Source organism: Microtus oregoni, unplaced genomic scaffold (genome assembly GCF_018167655.1).
Source record: "Microtus oregoni isolate MIOR12 unplaced genomic scaffold, Mior012 000020F_ref0000438, whole genome shotgun sequence".
Taxonomy (NCBI): Eukaryota; Metazoa; Chordata; class Mammalia; order Rodentia; family Cricetidae; genus Microtus; species Microtus oregoni.
In genome coordinates, this window is record NW_024543079.1 from 29,489,864 (window position 1) to 29,513,233 (window position 23,370).

General features: G+C 44.1%; 1 protein-coding gene across 4 annotated transcripts in view; it reads right to left on the bottom strand.

The window, feature by feature from the left end:
* Positions 1-23,119, bottom strand: part of Btbd3 (BTB domain containing 3) — a 29,870-nt gene extending 6,751 nt beyond the window's left edge. Inside the window, exons 1-4 of one of the 4 annotated variants that reach the window (XM_041670347.1) lie at positions 22,963-23,119; positions 1,349-1,646; positions 774-864; positions 115-233 (exon numbers count right to left, since the gene is read on the bottom strand). In XM_041670347.1, the coding sequence (XP_041526281.1) occupies positions 115-233; positions 774-864; positions 1,349-1,491 (353 nt within the window). In that variant the 5' untranslated portion in view covers positions 1,492-1,646; positions 22,963-23,119. Of the gene's footprint in view, positions 1-114; positions 234-773; positions 865-1,348; positions 2,121-18,866; positions 18,884-22,528; positions 22,620-22,962 lie in introns of those variants that run through there. The other 3 variants (XM_041670348.1, XM_041670349.1, XM_041670346.1) reach the window with 3 other exon arrangements.
* Positions 23,120-23,370: the final 251 nt, after the last annotated feature.

A 23,370-nucleotide genomic window follows, 5' to 3' on the forward strand; every position in this document is an offset into this window, starting at 1 on the left:
AGCAGCACCCTCTCTCTTCAGACTCTTTCCTCACAGAGAACTTCCATCTGACTTTGAAGCCAGCAGGGCAAACAGCACAAGCGAACTCTTCCCAAACAGACAAACAATGCTTACTTCAGCATGGCGAGGAAAGCAGCAGGTTCGACGTCCGGTATTCGGATTTCATCTTTGTCCTCAGCAAGTTCTCCATAAAACATTGCATGGAACACTGAGCTCCCAACAGCTAAGACATACTGTGGAGAAAAGGAAATCTCATTTCACGCACTAAACTGAAAGCATTTTCAGCAAGTCAATCCCGAAAACAACTAGCAAATCAGGGGTGGGGGATGTAAAGTCCCTAACCTGCTTCTCTGCAGCAGCCAGGGTACGTGCACCCTGGCAGGGAGCATAAGATTGCCACACAGGAGGTGATCTCTATTAATATCTCAAAGCCTTGACATTAATAAACCCCCGCACTGTGAAATAAGTAAAATCAAAGCTTATTTATCTGCTATCTATAGGAACAGTAAACAGCAGACTTTCCAAACCTGTTACAACGCTTCCTATCACTGGAGAGTGAAAAGGGCATGCTCTGTGTGATATATATATAACCACACAGAAGGAAACAAAGACAAAATTAAGTGTGGCTAAAGCCCTTGGAAAGGGTCTGCTTTCTCTGTAAGCCGGTGAAATGTGCAAGGCCTGGCATCGGCAAGCTGCCCACACCATGCTCCGGGCTGTGAGGGTCTCTACATAAATCTCAAGACTAAACCAGTAATGCAGCTGTTGCTTACTTTGTGTCCTGGCAACCGCTGAGTCCCACCTGGTGGTCCAACCACAAAATGTACATCTGCCATCAAGTCATTATTGAACATCACCGCATTTCTACAAACAGAGGCAATTTATTAATTCACAGCAGTCTGCATTCTTACCACCTCTTTCCCCAACATGCAGAACTTAAAGAAGCTACTCGGACTAAGAACAAAAGTTCAGTGACTTCACAGCAAAAAAAGCAAATAAAGGGTCCAGCCGCACAACTGTCTGAGATCACCGCAGACACATAGGAAGTAAGTAAAGTTTCAAAAGTTAGCCAAATTTTCACATGGCTTAGGACAAATGAAGGGTTTCTCTTCTCTGTTCCACAGACACACGCCTGCTGCTTAAATGTTACAGCTTGCAAAAAACATTTTTTATCTAAGAGGAAAACAGCTGTACTGTTTTGGAAAAGTTACAAGGTGGCTTTCCATTACCAGCAAAGGCTCTGGGAAAAGAGGAAACCGGGATTCATATTAAAACGCACTACAGGTCATGCAAAAGCAGAAACTTCAGCACTGGAAAACTTTGAAAGTAAACACCAGCCGGCACTCACCTTTCTCTGATGGTGGGATAAAGACCCTGCCAGTTGGGGGCTGGGATGAGGTTGTTGTTACAGAGATTGTGCTGGTGGTGCTGCTGGACAGTGGTGCTGCTGGAGCTGGCTGCTTTCTTGCGCGGGAATATATCAGCAGCCATCTTCTTCTTCTTCTTAGTCTTCAAGGTAATTATTTCATAACAAACTGGGGGCAACTTGCTGCCGCTGCCACTGCTGCCGCCGCTGCTGCCGCCGCTGCTGCCGCCGCTGCTGTTTGCTTTCTTTGAACCTTTCTTGGACCTGTTCTTTACCGTCTCTGGAAGCATCAAGAAGAAGGTGAGACATTTCATGTTCTTTTCTTTATCATCTACCATGAGTACAGGATGTCTCTCTTTAGAGCTAGATATCCCAAATTTGCTCGAACATCCAAGCAGAGAGGCTAGCCAAAGCTAAGATGATAAAAGAAACAGACAAGCTGGAATTTTGCTGCTTTTCTCAGCCAGGCAAGGTGACCTTTTCACTATGTTGAAGAGGAACTGGCTTTAAGTTTTATCCAGGACCGGATCTGTTAAATACATTCCCATCATGATTCCTGTTTTTCTTATCTGCTCATAAAAACAGCCGTTTTCTGGATCACCTGAAGAGGCTACGCTGAGCAAAGGCGGCAGGCAGAGCTGTGGCGCTTGCTTTCTGAATTAGGTTAGCAAGATGTGCCGAGCCCAGCGAGTCTGTTCGGCCGGAGAAGTTGTGTGGTGAATGGATCGGAGAGAGGAGAGTAGGTATTACAGCCCTGCAGCCGGGAGTCAGCCAGCGCTCCGAGCCAATAGCTGAAGCCACCAATCAGGATTGGACCAAGCCAAACAGTGACACCTATTGTAGCATGCACAGCTCTGATATTAAAGGAACAGCAGTTACATTTTCTGTTCTACTGTATATTTAAATAAGATAAACAGCAAATGAAATACATTTGCAAACAGGAAGGGAGGGGCTTATTTCGCTTTAGTACAGGAACATTTTCACTTCAACCCAAACAAGCAAATCCCATTAACAAAGAACGGGAACACATATGTCTAATCTCCCCTTCTGGCAAAAATCTTCCTCTTAGCAGCATTTACTTGCAACTATTTTGAACAGAATTCTCTAGTCTCTAAAGCTGAAGGGAATCAGTGTACTAAAACCAAACCAAACACATTTAAGTACAGTTTTGCTGGCGTGGGGAGGTCTTTTTCCAGTCTTTACGAATGTCGTGCATTTAGCTTGCTTCCCAATGTTTTCTAGCTATGCAGTGATCTTTGGACACAAGTCCCAGGTCACAAAAGCCTGTTAATTATGATGAGCTTATACCAGCACGCTTAGCTGAGCTGAATGAAGCACAGGACAAATTCTAGATATGAAAATAGCATTCAAATGAGACAAATCTGGTAATCAGTGTTTAGATACTGTAATTTCCTAAAAATATGTCAGAGGGGGCCCTGTTCAGATCTCAAAATCCACTCCACTCTCATGGCTAAACTTAATCTTGTTATACAAATTTTAAATAAAATAATCCACGAGCTCTAACACAGCACCAGTAACAGCGCTATTTAAAATGATCAAAGGCAAAAGGACTCTGCTTTAGATGGGAATCAGGCTCCCCCAGCAGTGGCTAGTAACACAGCACCTACTGGAGCTGCTACACAGCTTACTGATTTATAAGGACGGTCTCTTACTTCTATCTACAGGATGACTCTCATGTGCTCAAAGCACAGAGGCTACTCGCTGCCCCTCCATGAAGTACACTCCAGGGCCATTCACCTGCACAGTGACTTCTTGGCAAGACAAGGGCTAAGCAAATGAGAACCAGCTGTCACCATAACTAACACAGTACATACCAAGAATGGGTCTTTCAATCCCTAGCATCCTTATCCTTAAGTCAGTCAGAAGATCATCCTCTGCGCTGTCATTATTATTAAAACTCACTGGCAAATCCACTGCAGGCACAGTGTAAGAGACAAGGTTACCTATCCCTGTTCTAGGTGGAGCTCGAGTAATGCTTATTTATCACAGCTACTGGAATATCAACTGCAGGCTAAGACGCCAAGCATCAGTACCTTACAAACCACCTTCAGCTGTACTTTGAGCATAATGTTAGAGAAATAATAACCTGTTGAAAAAGTATCTAGAAGGGCTAGGGAGATGGTGCCTAAAGTACTTGCCAGAAAGAGAGACAGAGACAGACAGAGAGAAGGAAAACCAAAGCTACGCACAAGAGCATGTCCCTGTAACACTCGTTTAACACTAGCTCTAACAATGGGTGAGGGGGTTAAGTGAGGCTCACCTGCAAGCTAGCCTAGCCAATAGGTGAGCTACAGTCTAACGAATAGACTTTCTCAAAAAATAAGGCAAAAAGTGATGGGAGACATCTACGTCAACCTCTGACCTACACACAGTTAAAACCATACACATATACACACTACACACAAATATATCACTCATCATACAAGCACCTACACCCACTACAGATAAACACAGAAAAACTCACACCCACCACACACACACACACCACATACAAACACCGCACATGATACCACGAAACACACACCACACAAACACCCACACCCACCACCACACAATACGATACACACACACACCAAACACCCCACACATTATATACATTCACAACACACACACCACAAAACACACACACAAATCCCATACCCACCACACATACACCACACCAGACACACAAACATCCCATACCATACAAACTCAGCACAAATTACACATACACACACAATCACTCAAAGACACACCCACACACATATTCACAGACAGACACACTCACACTCTCACAGGGCACCAAGGAAAAGGCAGCAGGCAAACAAGTAGCTGCTGCATGAGCTGCCTATCAGGAGAGGTTGAACAGAGGGTCTCTCTCTACTGGAGGCTCATTTACATCTGCCTTGAAAGCACTTCTGAGGGGCAGGTCCTTCTGAGCATAAACCCCAAATATATTTCTTACAAACCCAATATCTAGCCTCTCAGGTCGGAACTAATCAATTAAAATGGAAAGGGAAAAGCAGCCGCTTCGAGACAGTCATTATTATTTGTCAATGGGAAAAGACAAAACACAAGAAACAGAAGAACAATGCGTGAGGCTTTGAGGTCATTATTTGTTTTACATACAGCTAGCTCAACATCCATCCCAAAGTAAGCTCCCAAAACGACGGTTTTGACCTCATGAGAAGAGGAAAGTTCAGTCAGTTGTTTGAGAAAAGGAATTATGTAATGCTTTAGAAAAGAACTCTTTTTAAAAGTAAAGATCCCAGGTATTTGGAAAATCAAGCTTTGTACAAAAGCTTGAAAAATGCAAGTTAAGTGAAAGACGATTGAGTATAGACACACCAGGATGGTGCTTGCTGCAGAAGGCCTCCCTGTCACTCAGGCTGGGGAAGTGGCTGTAAATGGCGGGCAATGGGAAAGGCACACACAGCTAGCTGCCTTTCCGGCTACAGTGACAAGGCAGACCAAACACTGCTGCTAAACCTGAAATCCCAGGGCCAGAGGCAGATGCGCCAGGAATCTTCAGGGAATGCAGAATCTCAACTGGATCAAACCAGAATTTTCACAAGGACTTTCCCAGGGTATTCAAGTTTGAGAAAGAATTCACCCAATATCTAAGTTCAACACCCACCACCACAAGTTGCCTTCAATTCAAATGAATGAGCAAACAACTCAAGATATGTTAGTTTGGACAAGAACTTAACCTCTTATATCTTGTTCTGAAGCGCTTCTGATCTGATTAATGGTCCAATTCTAGGATTCTAGGATCTATGTGAGCAGTCAGCCAAATCAGAGTGCCCAAGTTGTGGTGTGGCTCTCTGGAAAACCCACACCAGATTCTCAGAGGTCAACAGCGAGGGTTCAAAAAAGGCAGATGAACCAGCCAAACCTTAACCAATCAACACTTCCACAATTCTGTCTCAGAAAGCTAGAGGTGTACATTGTCAACATCTGCAACCAACATCAGTTCCCTTTCAGCTATACCACTTAACTACACTGGGGAGTGCGCTCTGAAATCAAGTCAGTCTTTAAGGGACTCAGTTTTCTCAGCACAACAGTGAGGTTGTTTGGAAGGGCATTTCTCCAGCTGACACTTAATCCAACAGAATCACATCTTATAGTCTGACTCTGAACAGAGCACACATATCCGAAGAGATCGAGTACACAGTTCAATCTGACGGTTTCTATTTTATTCTTTGTATTTTGCAGTGGCCCGATACAGTCAATCGTATTTGATGACTAGTTTAGGAAACAACTGGTTATTTCGTGAGCCACCTAAAGTCTAACATCCAAGGCTCTCCTCCATCAGGAACCTCAACTAGGGACGATCAGAAGAAAAGGAAGGCAAGACCCCCATGTACTCAACAGAGTGCCCATGAAATCCCTCAAATTCCATGCACAACAGGCAGTGTCCAGTGTTGTTTCTGGAAAGAGAGACAATAACTTTCATCTGTCTTTCTGAGTAACACATCATCCAGAACACCTGGTTCTCAACCTCCCTAACGCTGCTGCCCTTTAATACAGTTCCTCATGTTGTGGTGACCCCCTAACCTATAAAATCTTTTTGTTGCTACTTTATAATTGTAACCTTGCCACTGTTATGAATTGCAATGTAAATACCTGGGTTTTCTGATGGCCTTAGGTGAGTAATCCCTGTAAAAGGTCATCCAACCCCAAAGGGGTCCCGCCTTACAGGTTGAAAACTGCTACAGTAAATATGGAAAACAAACAAACCAAGTATTAATTTGAGTATCTTTATTCTATGCTTTTGTTTCTACTTTATTACATTAAATAGTCTACCTCCTTTATTTAAACATAAACAGAACTCCTCTACCCACTCTCCAGCCCAGACACAGCACCTACTTTGGGAAGGATCACCTGAAACCTCCTCCCAGCTACCATTTCTCACTTGCTCCTAGACTGCCTCAGTTTCAGAGCTTTTTAAGACATTGTTAATCGGCCTTAATGAAGTAACTGGGCCAAGAAGGTCTTCACCCTTTAAAGAAACCATTCCCAAAATACACTGCGCAGAGCCTGCAGTGTACTAGGTGCTGGGCACACAACAGCTCTCTATTGGCTTTATAATTGTCAGAATTGCAACTTAAGTAGGCAGTTTGGGGAAAGAAATCTTGGAAGTCTGAAAAACAGTCTGAGAGGCCACTTGCCAGACGTGTGAGGGGTTTGTGAAGAAAAGTCCATAGTAAAATAGGAGGGCGACGGGTGAACTGGGGGGCAGGGAGTAGGGCGACGGGTGAACTGGGGGGCAGGGAGTAGGGCGACAGGTGAACTGGGGGGCACAGAGTAGGGCGACAGGTGAACTGGGGGGCACAGAGTAGGGCAACAGGTGAACTGGGGGGCACGGAGTAGGGCGACACATGAACTGAGGGGCAGGGAGTAGGGCGACAGGTGAACTGGGGGGCACGGAGTAGGGCGACAGGTGAACTGAGGGGCACGGAGTAGGGCGACAGGTGAACTGGGGGGCAGGGAGTAGGGCGACAGGTGAACTGGGGGGCAGGGAGTAGGGCGACAGGTGAACTGAGGGGCACGGAGTAGGGCGACAGGTGAACTGGGGGGCACGGAGTAGGGCGACAGGTGAACTGGGGGCAGAGTAGGGCGACAGGTGAACTGGGGGGCACAGAGTAGGGCGACAGGTGAACTGGGGGGCACAGAGTAGGGCGACAGGTGAACTGGGGGCACAGAGTAGGGCGACAGGTGAACTGGGGGCACAGAGTAGGGCGACAGGTGAACTGAGGGGCACGGAGTAGGGCGACAGGTGAACTGAGGGGCAGGGAGTAGGGCGACAGGTGAACTGAGGGGCACGGAGTAGGGCGACAGGTGAACTGAGGGGCAGGGAGTAGGGCGACAGGTGAACTGGGGGGCACGGAGTAGGGCGACAGGTGAACTGAGGGGCACGGAGTAGGGCGACAGGTGAACTGAGGGGCACGGAGTAGGGTGACACATGAACTGAGGGGCACGGAGTAGGGCGACACATGAACTGAGGGGCACGGAGTAGGGCGACAGGTGAACTGAGAGGCACGGAGTAGGGCGACAGGTGAACTGGGGGGCAGGTCTGCTTGCCATGTTTTGTTTTTCCCATTCAGTCTGGTGTGTCACTCACAACAATCACACCACACATAACCCTCTATTTCTATTTCTAATCTCCTCTATATATGTGCAGAGTTCACAAAGACAAAAGCCGTGCAGACACGTGGTCCACACCCCTGCTGGGCCATATCAGGAAAGACTGCTCAGAGGACAGGATCCAGAAAGTCCTCCTATGAAAGGAACAGCCATGGAGAGGTTGCTGAAGTCCAGGAAGCTCTCTGAGTAGATCTAAAGTCAGAAAACCAGCTATTCCTGGTTAACATGGAGTTCTGTGACCGCAACAGCAATGCTGGCAACTCTTGTTTTGCTTGTTCTACTCTAGGCTCCTGTCTAGACTTGTATACAGCTTACCTCAAGATACCTAAAAGCCAGGGCAGTGTGATCGACTGATAGAGCCACAGAACCTAGGAGCAAAACAGTTCAACCTGATGAGTTGTGATACACTGCTGTTTGGGTTTTGCTTATTTTTCCTTTCAGCACCAAGCAAATGTTATGCTTGTGATCTGGGAGGTAGAGAGATAAGTGACAAAATGCTGGCAGTCCCTAAAAATAGCAGCAGCTGCTGGAAAACATGCTACATGCTTGCTAAATCCGGAGATAAATGAAGAGCCAAACGCCACACATGTACAGTGAAAAAGGCAACGAGCCAGTAACAAGTGACTTTAGATTGGTTTCTTAGCATCTGAGAGCCTCATTTTCCTCATCTGCCAAACAGAATAATTAATTTCACACAGTTCAGTCCTCTCACGTTTACTGTGAAGCCAAAATTACATGTTTGTGAAAGCACTTTGATAAATGTTGAAAATGGTCTACAAAGGTAAGTTCACACTATGAGCAGCAATTGGACTCAAGCGGAAGAAACATCACTTAGGATGAACTCAACCAAAACACAGAAGCAGTGGCAGTCTCCCTTCCCAGCCTTGCGCCATCTTCATGCAACACAGCTGCTGACGCCGCATCTCTCCAGGCACGCTCTGGCCCCACCTGTGGACCGCACGAGGGCCAGGTTACTCTGCAGCTTGCTCTGATTCTTCAAGTCTCTCAACTATGTATTTTGAGCAGAGCCACGCAGTGTCAGAATCCCGCACTGTTCCTGCCAAATCTACACCTGGAGCCAACACTGCAGGATACATGTCTGCAGACTTCAATCAGAGGCAAGTGCTGTAACGCCCCACTGTACCCACGACAAAGCCTGAAGCTGCAAGCAGTCATTTAGTCACCTGACAATGCTCACACTAACCACTTGGAACTCTATCACCAAGGGTCAGGACACCTAATACAAGCCTTTGGGCGAAGTGTGCCTCAGCTGTCTAGGAGGGCGAAATAATATTTAGAGTATGTAAATCTTTAGATGTCTAGAATTTTTTTTAAAAAAATCTACTTATTGACTGAAGAAATAGCCTAGTGGCTAAGAGCACCTGGTAGTCTAGTCCTCTTGAAGAGGACTAGAATTCGGTTGCCAGCACACACTCTGAGTGGTTCCAGGAGATCTGATGTCTCTTTCTGGCCATCTATAGGCACCTACAAAGACATGCATATAGATAGATAGATAGATAGATAGATAGATAGATATCTGCACATAAGCAAAACATTTATATATTGCAGAAATAATTATTACCAGACATAGTTTCCTTTTTATTTATTTATTACAATAAAATTAAGTGTAAATACGTGTGCAATATTTCACTAAGTTCTCCCACAAACATACATACACTTTAATCTGGATTCTAATGATTAAAAAACAGGATCTAGTGATTATAACCATTAAACCTTTTTTCTTGTGGTATATATTTTATAATTCATGGTACCCTGAAGTCAGTGAAATAATGTAACATTTATACAACGCAACAGAACTATATGCCCTTAATCAGACCAGATGAGGGCTTAGAATGCTGGCTGACCTACATTAGAACAATTGTACTTTCATCATGCAGGCATTTGATAAAGTATAAGTCACAATTCTCAGCTGGGACTGCTACTATGACAACCATTGATACGGTGGAAAACGTAGATGGAATCCTGAAGTGAGAACTTCCATTGCCAGGCATGGAAAACATCCCTGCATGCAAGTAAAAGAAGTCAGTAGATACCAACCACTCACTGGGTAACAGTTGCTAGAGATAGTTATCAATTGAAGATTAACAATTGTATAAAGTAAAAGCTGGGGGTGAAATGAGTCCTTAAAAGATGCTGCATATATTCAAATAAACAGACTCTGTATTAACAGGTTAAAAGGAAGAAACATTATTATAAGGACCACACACCCCTCCCCTATACGACTCTTACTATGTACTTGAAAACAATTTATCCAAAGAAATTTTAGGGCCTGAGATCTCTTTAATTAAAAAAAGAAGAAAATGAGCATATCACCAAGACGGTTGTTTACTCTGATGGATTTAATCTCCACCGTGTGTTAGGAGAATCACCACGAACATCACAATCAGATCACTTCATGAGGGACGCCCATGTCACTCACAAACTAGAGAACGTGTGACTGCACTGGGAGAGACACCCTGCTCCAATGAGCAGGTGAATTCTGCTCTGAATGCTCTCAGAATACAGACGATTCCTGAACCACTTGATAGTTATTTTGTGCCAGTGGTGATTAATAGTGGGATTCCAAATCTGTCACAAACCCTACTCAGTGAAAAACTCCTAAAACACGAGAATCCTAAAAACAACGCAACCCAAATGTGTGCTGTGCCCTACTCACTCAAGCACAGAAACAGGCGGCACTCTATGCTATCCCTTCAATTTACCCTCTCCCACCACACAGAAGCACCGATCAAAACATTATCTTACACTTTACACTGTCTGAAGCAACACCAGGAAGACCTTTGAAATTTTATTTTTTAGCAAACCACATAGAAAGAACTAGTTAAAATCCCATGTTTGCAATAATAAAATAAAAAAGATGTAAGCATCACCAAAAGAAGCCTATCATCGATGGGGTACTATAGAAACTAATTTCCAGTAAAAGCTCAAAGTAAAATCTCTTCCAAGTTCAAATTAAAAGTGATTTATGCTACTTTTAATTAACTTTAAGATCTCTGTGTGGACGCGCGTGTGCGCACACGCATGTTCCTGTTTTAAGTTTCTGTGTACCATATGCATGTAGGTATCCAGATACCAGAAGGTGGCACTGGATCTTCTGGAGTTAAAGTAAGTTGCCACACGGTTGCCGGGAACTGAACCCAGGCCTTCCGCGAAAGCAAAGAGCACACCTAACCACTAAGGCCTCTGCCCTGCCCTGATGACCTTTTGATTAACTCTAAAGAGTGCAGTTTCTCCTCCGGTGTGTTGCTAAAGACACACCCCGAAGGTACAGGGGACTGTAAACACCTGTGTAACCTTACCAAGGTCAACACCAAGGAACTTTCAGAAAGCATCCAATTGCCACCGGAAATGAGGTGCACTGGTGATACACCTTCTGCTGCTCCCACCTCACTTGCTATTGTAAAGCGAATGGACGCTGAGGAGTTTCTATACTTAATTTGATTTCCTATATTAGAACCAGAAAATAAGGTATTTGGAACAAAAGTGTAAATCTAATAATATACTTAGTGAGTTTTGTTTTCTTGTGATAAGGATACTTACTAGTTAAGTGGGTCAGTGCTTCTACTACACAGAGCTAAAGATAAAATAACCTACTTGCTCTTAAAATATGTCTCACTTGCTGAGCTGTGGTGGCACGCACCTTTAATCCCAGCATTCAGGAAGCAGAGGCAGGCAGATCTCTGTGAGTTTAGGGCCAGCCTGGTCTACAGAGTGAGTGAAAGTGAGTGAGTTCCAGGGCAGGAATCAAAGGAGAAACCCTGTCTCAATAAAAGGGGGGGGGGAGTCCTCACTTCCCAAAGTCAAGAATCTGAAAATCTGTTCTTAGGTCTGGGTTTTCCCAATCTACATCACACAACCTTCAGGCAGAAGCATGTGTTATGGCCCTTACCTGCCACTGAAGTTAACATCCATCTTCAAAGGGGGAACTCTTAATTTTTCCTAACAATACACTGAGAGACATTTTACCATACTTTACAGCTGTATGGGATAATAGGAGGTCATGCCAGTGTAGAGACAACTGGGATCAGACCAAAGCCAAGCCTAGGCTCAAGACAGAACAAAATTTCTATCTAACTCAGCGAACTCTCTTTGCTCAGGCAGCTGTGGGCAAGTCGCGGAACTACTAAGGTTTCATTCACTATTTGCTTATACTAATATCCTCTAGTAAAATTTAAAATAACATCAACAATGGACAAAAAAAGAGATGTTTATTAAATGGCAGGTGGCCAAATCTCAGTTGCACTGGGATGGTCTTCACAAAGACTATCAGAACACAGTGAAAATGGACTCGCCTGCACACCAGGAGCACACAGCAAGCACCCGCCCAAGCCGTACGACCTCCAGTGTGTTCTGGATCCCTCACCCCACTCTGACTCACTCACTGTAGCTCTGGTGACTTGTTCTTTTCTTCCTTCACAGTACAAATGACGCTGCTGCGTCCTGCCATCATCACAGCCCTATTTTTCTGTAAACGGATCAGAGGCTCACCCCATCCTTCACCCTGCAGTTCGGAGGATACCTCAAATCTAGGTCTCCTTGGCAGCTCCACTCTCCACATCCAACTCTACCACCCTGCTTATGTCACCAGATTAAAAAAAAGCCAGTCTCTAGGGCTGCATCTCACAGCTCTATCTAGAGCTAACAGGTCACACCCACACACCTGGCATTCTTTGCTTACATAAGAGCAAAGTTCAGGCCCAACGTGTCCAAGTCCAATTAGCACTCTATATTAAATTTGTGCAGTGCAACTGATCTTGTGGTAAAATGGCCTGAGACTGCGGTCTAAGTGTTTCCAACTGTCTGTTGCAAGCTTAAACTAGGCACAGCGGTAAAGAACAGAGAGCTATTAAATGTATCCTGAGGCTCTCCCAGACATGTCCAAGCACAACTGCAGCTTATAATACTATATCAGCTTGTAGCTAATGCAACTGAAAATAACAGAGCTCAACCTAAAGCAAGCCCCTGCATGCGCTTAAAGTAAGACTCTGGTTTATTAGAAGTCTAACATTTAACGCAATGCAGACATTCAAGGAGAAGCGTGGGCTAACCGGGATCACTTACAGGGACAAACTGCTTTCAAACAAACCCGATTCATGGTCAAGCATATTTATTTATAGCACAGTAGAGAATTTTAGTGATTTAATGAACTGGAAAGGATGATAAATTCTGTAATTCACATGAAAGGAGGGAAGCAGTGATATGAATAGACCAAAAAAATGATAATTAAGAAGACTTTTTGTGGCTCTGAAATGTGTTTCATCTGTATTTAACACTGAATGGATGAATTTCCACTACATTAGACACACCCAATCTTCAAACAAATCTTCAAACAAAGCAATGAAATAGGCTTGTGTGAATAGGGCAGTTCAAAAACTCATGCCTCCGCAGCGGCAAACAACCACCCTCCCAAGGTCTCATGGAAGATTCTCTCCTAACACAAGCAGAAAAGTACAGTGCTGGCAATCTGGTCTTGCTCTTGGCACTTGTGTCAAGCAGTCGGGTATATGGAAGGAGGGGGAAGAAGGCGGCCATGCAGCTCAGCCCAGTCTACACATTCCCTCCCAATACTGGGGGAATATGAACTTTATTCTGGCAAAACCAAACAACAAACTAAATGCTACTTGAATTTTCCAACAGAGTTTCCTGGCTATGAAAATATACTTCTGAGAGGTGGTAGACGGTAAATATATTCCATATGCACCTGTTTTATTAAAAGCATCAAGTATCTTAAAGAATTTGAACTGCACTGCTTAGGGAAGTGTCGCAAGTGGGCACCAGCAACAGAGTCCCAGAGCAACATCTGGCAGCAGTGATGCAGAACTGAAAGTCTCCACAGGAGAGCTATCTATCACAGAGAACAGGGAACTCCAAAGGAGAGGACTGGCCCACAGCCTGACTCTTCCTTTTCACTATCACGCGAAGCCTGTGGAAGGTCACCCCAGGGTACCCTAAAATGCAGAAGGAAGACATACTGAAGGAGGTCATAGTAAATCACTTTACCTTCTGCATTTTCCCCCAGCCACAAACGGGGTATCTGGGCATTTGGTAAACAGCCTGGGTGAATGAAGATTAGCACAACTCTATATTCCTTAGCGATCATCAAAGTAGTATTTCATGGGGAAATGTGAGAGAAGGCAGAGTAAAAATGGCTCATTTAATAAATCCAGCACTTGAGTATACAACTTTCTAACGCCTGCACAGGGCGCTTCTGGTGAACCTGAAAGAGAATGGTCACCTTGAGTGAAGCATCTTGAAACTTGTGCTAGTCAAACCTGTAGGCTTTACAAGTCATTGTCACTGGAAAGTGAGCAAGGTGTGCTTATCAAGACTCTGGGAGACAATTTCTCAAAAGAAATAAACCTGGCATTTCAAGAGAAAACTGACAATATTTATTGCTGATGGTAAAATTCAAGCCTCTGGGCAAAAATCAAATTTTGGAAACTATGATTCTGACACCAAGAATCTGAAAACTTCTCAGCACTTAACGCTGCTACAACAAAAGCAGCTGTAGTATTATATGATCTCTTGAAACTACAGAATGAAAAAAGTGCCAGCATCTGAGAGATTTACATAAGTCAGTGAATCGCTGTTTTCCAACCACAATGCAGATTAAAAAAGGGATGTCTATCAATGAAACCACATACTGATAAAAGATTCACCCAAAGGACAAGAAGATCTAATAGCGAGCATGACAGAGGTACAGAAGTTTACCAACACTTTTTGGAACTCTACATGGCAATTTAAAAAAATAAATAAAAACCAACAACGACCCTTTCACATAGTCAGGTATATCCTGCCCGGTGATGACATGCCAGAGCCACTTGCTCAGGACTAAGGTAAACTGTGGGGAGATTTTCATGATACGTGATACTTCAGGGATACATGAATGGATCCCACAGGAACACTTACTGAATGGTAAGTAGCAAATTTACTGGAACTTCGGTTCAAATAAAGGAGATATAAACATTAATTATTATTCATGGATGTCATCTGGAGAGAATGGGGGGATGCCTTGACTGTACACTCTTCTCTCCATCGCTGCCTACATTCAGAACAGTCCACTTTCCAAAAGACACTCTCCAGCTTCGGGCACACAAGGGGCTTATGGCCCTAAGCTATCAGAGTGGGTGAGTGAAAGAGGCGGCCCTGTGCACACATCCCTGTCTACAGAGACAGGACAGGAATGGGGAAGGGCCCTGTATGAGATGCGGCCAGCTGCCAGCAGCTCCCTGAAGTCTGAACCCTCCTCCTTAAAAGGTGCTTCTAGGAGCCTGGTTAGCATTTCTAATGCCGAGTAACATTTGGGGAGAGTTGTCCACTATATTCCCAGCTAAGAACTTAACGGATTTCCAGGCCATTTGGGCATGTAGATCATCCCAAGTAACATTAAACGTATTTTGACTTTAAACTGCTTATATTTTACACTAACAAACATGAAAAATAGGTAGTGGTTGGCATCAGAAGTTTTTCTTTATGCGGAGATTTAAAATATAATAGCATCCAAGGGCTAAAGTTAGTCCTCCTCTAATGAGTGGGAACGACTTATAAAAACTTAAAAAAAAAACTAGACACAGAGAAATGAAGTGGCAATTCCAAACAAACAAAATAATAAAATAAGTAGATTAAAAAAATAGTAATACCAAAAATTTGCACAGGGCTGGAAAGAGTGCTCAGTAGCAGAGTGCTTGCACAACAAGCAGAAGACCCCATGTTCAACCCCTTCCCAGCACAAAAATAAATAAATACATACATATATACATACATACAACCTTTCACAAGAGCAGCAATTACCTGCAAGACACCCTGAACAAAGTGTAGACCTGGCACAAGGAGTATTCTCCAACTGGACTACCATTAATGAACCTACAGGAAACATGATTCATATCACAGAGATCTTTCCTTTCAGTTTTGGTCAATAGTGCTGATGATTCAGAATTCAATATAAAATGAGCTGTAACCTGTTAAGTTTTCTTAATAAGAAAATGTAGATCAAGCCAGTTTCAACGAATAGGCAAAGTCATCAGAACAACGCTGTTCCAGCATACTGTTTCTGTGCATAAAAATCATGGCTAAAATATTCACACTATCTAATTGAATATGCAGATTACTCTTTCCCATAAAATCCACAGGGAAAAAAAATAAGCCTTAATACATATAAGAAATTAAATACATATTGAGAAAAAAATAAGGAATAGAAAAATTCTTTAACTTTGGATTTACATAACAGCTACTGGGCTCATGTATGTCTCAAGGGCATCACATCATGATTTAAAATCTGGATGACATTTCATTTAGTGTGTGTGTGTGTGTGTGTGTGTGTGTGTGTGTGTGTGTGGTTTCACAGTACAAATGTGAAGGTCAGGGGACACTCTTGTCATATAAAAGGAAGGAGAGTTTTTAAGACATTCTTGTATTTGAAAGAACCCAGATTGAGGCTACGATCTAAGCAAACTAACATAGTGGCTACAGTGACGAAAGCAAGGAGGACAGCAACACCTTCTTCTCCAGGAAACTGGATGAGGGGTGTGCATCATATTCCAGGCAGAGGGAAAGCACAGCACATAGACTTAGCATGGGAATGTGCTTACTGTATTCAAGGGTCAGCAAAGAAGGATGAACAGCTGGAGTGGAGAGTATGAGGGGAGAAATGGGAGAACGGGTCAGAGTTACCGGGAACTGAATTGTGGGAGCAATGTCAATCACAAAGAATCTGGCCTATGTGACACACAGGGCTCTGGAGACTTTTAAGCCTGGTTGACTGAAATTTGCAAAAGATCACTTTGGGGTGGAGGATGTGGATCAGTGGCAGAGCAGTTTCCTAGCACGTGCAAAGCCCTGGGTACAACCTTCAGCACTAAAGAGGAAAGGTAGAGGAGGTAAGGACTGGAGAGGGCAGAAGAAATCATTCTGGGAGTTATGTTGATAAAGACAAGCCAACGAAAGAGGACTAGGTTTAACCTTGGAAGGCCACGGCAACAGTACCAGAAGAGCCCTCTGCATGTGTGTGACAGCTGTGTAGCTTGGTCTGTTCATAAGGCTCCTAGCAGTGAGATCCACTGGCACTTAGCTGGCTTCTGGGAAACTGTCACCCTTGCTGGATTACCTCGCCCACTCCTGATGCAGGGGAAGGAGGCTGGTCCTACCTCAACTTGATGTGCCATGCTATGTTCATGCCCATGGGAGGTGGAAGGGGCAGGAGGAGAGGAGGGAGGCAAAACTGTGGTTAGTATATAAAATAAATAAAAAAGTGCTAGTTAAACAAAATTAAATTTTAAAAAAAAAGAGTTGAGAGGAAAGAAAAAAGATGCTGACAAGAGAGGTGAGAAAAGGAGCTACGTTCTGGTCTTGGCTGAAGGCAGAACATACTCTTGAAGACAGTAGCAGTAGATACACCAGACTAGAGTAGGAAACAAAACTCAAGATAACATTAATGGTTTTAGAATGAACTGACCCAGAAAGGAAGTGGGATGCAGACAGATCAGGTTTACAGAGAAAGATGTTTCAAGGTTGGACTCGCTAAGACTGTCTTATTTAAGGCAATTAAGAATAAAAAAAAAGTATGTGGGGCTGTCTGAGCAGGTAACAGCACACATTTGGAAATTGCAGAGGTGCATTGTAATGTATTAAAGTATTGCGAGTATTTGCACTGAGGTTGGTAGGAAGTGAGCCTTGACTCATTCCAAATAACAGGTTAGTAAAAAACTAGCATACATTAAAATATCTGAATGAGAAAACCAAAAGACCAAAGGTATAAGAGGAAATGAAGATGTGGAGAATCAACAAGAATCAAATGCGGAAGTGACTCAAGAAGAGATAGCCGATTATTTCAAAAGCTGTCCACAGACAAGGTGAGAATTTAGTAACGCAGAATACTTTCTAGCAAATAGCCCCCAATGACTGACTCATATCCCACATCAAAGAAAACATGATTGTGATTGAATATGTTATATATCAATATTCTGGTGAATATAACTTTCTAAAGAATTACCCCCAGAGACAAACTTGATTCAAACTGTTAACTGAGACTCAAATCAGTTGGCTACTTTAAGAAAGGCCAATGACAAGTGATAGATGCTAATGGCCATTTGCTAACATTCAAATATCATCCTCTAAAATATTTGAAGGGATAAATTTTCCTTGACCTGACATGGGACCATGACAAACCAAAATTGTACTCTTCTTTTGTCTACTAAAATAAAGCACAAGTTCATACAGTAAGACTGTTATTGACAATGCTCCAGAAGCGTTTTACATGATTGCGAATGCTAACTTCAGTGCAACTTGCCATAAAGTCAAAATATAAAATTCAATTACTACAAGGAAGTAAATATAAGTGTCATTATCTGCAAATGCTTGTGTAAGTGGGAAACCAAAGACAGAACGCTGCATTGCTCTAAAGAGTAAGAGGCAGTCATAAAACAAATACACAAAAGCACCATCCCTCAGACTGGCAAGTTAATTTGATAAACAAAGAACAAAAGCAACACAAACATAAATTCCCAGAAAGAACCCCAGCAGAAGTCAGGGCCTTGCTCAGGAAAGTGAGCTGCTGAGCCAGGCGGGAGGTCTGAAGAACATTTCCCCTCTCCCTACAGGAACACTGACCACCCTTCACGACAGTATTTGGAAAGACAGCAGCTTGCCAAATGCACAGTGTCTTCTAGTTCTAAAGATGAATGTTCCCAGTCTTTAATATCCAATCACAGCCTTTCCACATATTCCACTGAAATAACAGTAGAAAGATCTTTCTACAAGGCACAGAGATTTACAGACCTAAAATGGCTGCACCAGAGACCAAAAGGAAATCAACACAGGGGGAGGCACATGGAGATGGGAAACCATCTTAGCCAACCTGAGAGGGCCCAGCAGTGAGGAACATCAAGAAGCGCTGTGATTCACAACGAGGACAAGGCTGAGAAGAAACTCTGAACCCCCAGATGCCCTCTGCATCTTCTCACTGTCTGACTCTGATAGTTCCAGAACCCCACAAGACTGAAGAAATGCTCTTAGACAAGTAAATTAAAAATGTAAGCTTAAGTAACTGCACAAAGAGGATGAGGAAAGCCAGGCAAATTCCTCCATGAATCCTGGACCGGCCTTCAGGGGAGAACACTGAGAGACCACTCCAGGCAGTCCAAGGAGAAAACCCCAACAGCACAGTCAGAGAATCCACAGGGCAAAAACCAACAGTACACACTGGTTACTGCTAGGTGTCTGGGACAAGTCTCACTAGTACTGTGGCATCTCCTTACTACTCGCCCTGCCCCCACTCCAAACCTCTCCAGCCCAGGGACTAGGCTTCCCTTCCCCCCACCTCTGATCCCTGTATTACCTTGGCCATTTTGCCCACAGGGGGTTCCCACAGGCTTTCCTGGTCCTCCCTCCCTCCCTCCCTTCCTCCCTCCTTCCTTCTCTCCCTTCCAGAGGTCTCTGTAGGTGCTCTCCCTCTGTTGGACAATAAACCTTCTCCTCAGCCACACCTGGGAGCAGGCACGTCCTCATCGTCATCCAGTTACCACATGGGAGACAGACTAGAGGACTGGCATAGGAGGCCACTTATATTACAAGTTCGGTAGACATTTAAAACTTTGTGCAGATTAATTTAAATCTAGCACCTTTATCTGAAAGAACAAATAGAAGGATTTCATGAATCATGTGATTTGATCTACCATATTTCTACGTATTCTAAATCAAAGACTTTGGCATTAACATTTGGGATTGGTGTGTAGATGAGGAAAGGCTAATATTCAAACCTTCAATGTTTTTGAAGATTTATGTCACCCCTGTACATGTGAAACATAACTGTTTATAAAAAAAAAATTAAGGGCAAAAAAGATGGAAACATAAAATTGTGATAATAATGTGTTGTAAGTTATAATAAGTAGTAAAACGGGTTAAATATATTTTAATGGAAGTATTTTGTTGTCAGGAAAACACCATAACATAAATGACCGTGAATAATGAAGTGACCCTTCTGAGAGGAGCCCACATTTACACTTCCAAATAGGACTTTGAGCATCTCTCCTCGTAAACCCTGCTCTTAACAGCTATATGCAATTTTTAATAAATCCCAACTCTGCTTCAAAATACCCAAAACCAAAACAAAAATAATTTTAAAACTATATATTTGAAACAATCTCACAATATTTTTTAAATAAGACATGTCTATAACTCGCTTTTAAAAAAAATCACCATTTAAAAGTAGGAATGGAACTAGCATCGACAACTCCCAAAGCAATAAATTACTAATTTCAATGTTAAAACTAAGTGAGTCTTTACAGAAAACCTGGGAGGATTAAACACTGGAGTGCTGGAACACTTGACCACAAAGTAGGTAAGAAAGGAATAGGTCAGCACAAAAACAAGCTAACAATTTTCAGGAACCATAAAAGAGTTCACCTGCTTCTAGAGCTGTAAATCTAGCAGAAGGAAATCACAGACTCTAAGACTTGTACACAGGGCATTGACCTGGGCTGGGCCTGTTTCTTAGGACTGCGCTGAGCCCATATCCTCTGCCATTCTGCTGCCCTTCTTCTATCTGGTTCATTCCTTATCCCAAGAAAGGAGATTTAAACATCAAGTAATTAAGGCCACCTAGCAAGGACAATCTAGGCTTTGCAACCTGAGAACCTAATAGCATATTCTCAAAGTTGAAAATGGAATTTAGTATTTAAAAAACAAAAATTCAAAATAAATAAAACTTAAACAAATGGGCATATCCATTAAAAAAAATTTTATTTTCAAAAGAGGAGACATTTGAGATATTAAAACTAAATAAAAAGTTTTATTTAAAAGTGCTTAAACCAGGAATGATGGCACATGCCTATAATCCCAGTACTCAGGAAGCTGAGGCAGGAGGATGCTTGGAATACACAATGTGTTCCAGGCAAGCCTGGGCTACATAGTGAGGCCATTTCCACTGACATTCACAAGTCAACCTCGTCTCAGCAGGACAGCTAACTGGAAGGGAAAGCAATTAACAGCGGATGACTGCCAGGGGAATGTGACTACGATCTTACTTTCCTTATATTTGTTGCAGTATCTCCAAAAGTAGGAAATAAAGGTAAGTGCTGTTTGCTTTAAGATGCTTAAAAAGCCCTGGAAGCAACAGAAATTCTCAGCTATGGTAGCAACTAACTTTCCCAAGGCATCTATCAATGACAGCACAGGAATACCTGTGCTCAAGGATCTTTTACTGGACTACTGGAATAGGGTAGTAGTTCTTCAGTGTGTGGTGGGAAAAAATGCGATGGTTTTAAAAAAAAAAAAATCCTACTTCAGCACCATGAGTTTTCCAGGTCCAGATTACAAAGTCCCATCACCATTCCCTCTCACAGTTGAGTGGCCAATTTGCAGAATTTGGTTGATGGCAAGTTAACAGAAAGTGAATTAGCACACAGAAACAAAAGAGAGGATGCCCAAGACATGTTCAGAATCAACACAACCCCAGCGACACACAGGGGTCCACTACACTCATTACATACAAAGAAGCTCGAAAGATTTCAAGACACCAAGTCTGAAATGCACAAGCAACGTATTTCTGTCCTGCTGTTATCACAAGTGGTTTTTCATTGACTCTGAATGCTGGAGAAGGAAGGAGTTCCGTGCCTCTCCCTCTATCACTTTTAAAGGATAACATTACACAGGTGCTTTGAGATTTTGAAGCTCCTCTGGGGAAACAAACAACTTCAAACAATGACAGCGCCATTTTTTTCTCACAAAATGTTGACTTCTATTTCTTTTTTTTTCTCGTTTCCTTTTTGCTTTGCATGGCTGTAGGATATTTCAGGTTTATAAACTGCTGAACATAAAAATGTCTTAGTGCTTTAAAAAACACCGTCCACAATTCTCAAGTTTGTGTGTGTGGAAGGAAGGATGTCAGGAACATGGAGCTTTGCTAAACAAATCAAAGTGTGGACAGATGAGATGAGTATTTGGGAAATGCATAAGGACCGGTGGACTCAGGGAGGAAAATGTAGCCCTGAGAAGTATCCTTCCATGACAATCTGTAATTATCCCAGAAAGGAAGCCTAGAAAAGAAATCCTCCTCCTTTCCCTCACTGAGGACTATGAATCAAAAACTTCAGAGGAATCCTTTTTAGACCCAATGGTAAGAAGTCCCGCCCACTTCCCCTGAAGGACCCATTGCTATGGGAACCGACGGTAACCCTTTAGAGTCAACACCAGAAGCCTAAGGGATAATCTCCCAGAGACTGAGTTACATTAAACATCGGGCCCAACGTCGGGTTGGGAGGAACGATTAAAATGAGATAACCACGCGGCTATAACAAGGGACCGAACGGGTGCACTAGTAGTTTCAACAGGAATTCTAAACACCACAGTCAAATATTCTAGCTCAAGTTTGACCATTAGGGAAACTTTTCTCCCTTGCTGGTGGGAAACAAAACACAGTTGTGCGTTCGGGACAGGGAAGAATAAACTGGAGTTTTCAGCCCAGCAATTACAAACCGAATGCTACTACTTTGTAAAACTAGTCTTGACTTTCTATTATTCAACGAGTGTCTCTGAACTCTACTATTCTCAGAATTGCAAGCGGATTTTTTTACAAATCAATGCCTTGTGTATGAACTAGTCCACGCTGCAATGGGAGCACGGTTAGTTTTAAAACTTGCCAGCCAATCTGCCGCACAGACAAGTTTGGGAACTATCCTAGGGCAGGATTTAGAGGTGGCGGGAGTATTTCAAAAAGAAAAAGCCTAATTATATCCATTGGCCTTCTTTAAAAATATAAAAAGAACTATCTAGTCTTCTGCACCAGCACATGGGACAATAGACAGCTTGACACACAGACTAGGCAGCACTTCCTAACAATACTTTCTTTGAGATAAAGGCAGTAAGAATCTTTTCTTCCCAAGACAGCAAACAATCAAGCCAGCAAACTTCAACATCTATGTTAGAGCGAATGGGCCCTGCAAAGCACTCGGAACTTGGGAGGACCTACAGCACCAGCAACAGGACCCCTCCAGGACGCACCTGCGGGAACCAAGGCGAAAGGCAAGGCGCGGGTCCCCAGAATCCCAAGCCCGGGACCCGTCGGCCACGCCCCAATAAGTTTCTTGGGGGAAGTTTGCTCGGGGCCCTCGGGGCTCTCGGTAGGCTCAGATCGGACTCGGCCCTGCACTGTGCAGGTGGCCGCCACCCTGTCCCGGACCTCCGCCCCCACCGAGGTCGTTTGGCCCACAGCGTCTGCTCGGTCGCGGCCCGGCTCGCCCCGCCCTCGGTGGAGTCGCCTCGGCCGCCCCGGTCTTGGCCATTGGCCCTGCACCCCACCCATAGCCCCGGGAGCTCGCACCCCGCGCCCGCCGCCGCCCGCGCCCCCAGCTCGGCCACTCCCGCCTCCGGGCGCGAGCCCCAGCCTGGGCCCACGCCGCGCACGCGCGCAGCCGCCGCCACTCGCCCGCACTCACCGTCCGCGGTCTGCGTGGCTTCGGACGCTACCGCCGCTCGCAGCTTCCACCAGGTGCACGCTCCGCAGGCCCGGCCCGGGCACTCAAGGATCCGGAGCCCGGCGGGCTAGGCGGGCACCCGCACGCAGGGCACGCTCCCCGGGACCGTGAACGCACGCCCAGGCGCCAGGAGGGGCCGGGAGGCGCTCCCGGAGGCTGCCCTGGATACGGGGCATGCGCAGAGCCCTCCCTTTCCCAAGGCCCGTGAGGAGTGGGCGGGGATTCTGGACGGCGGGGTTTGAAGACTGAAGAGCAACTCCAGGACTAGGTTACTCTTCGTGAGACCCCCAGAAACTGCGGTTTCCTTCTCTAGTTCATTCATTACATCAGATAGTGAATATTTATTGAGCATCTATGTTGAAAACTACC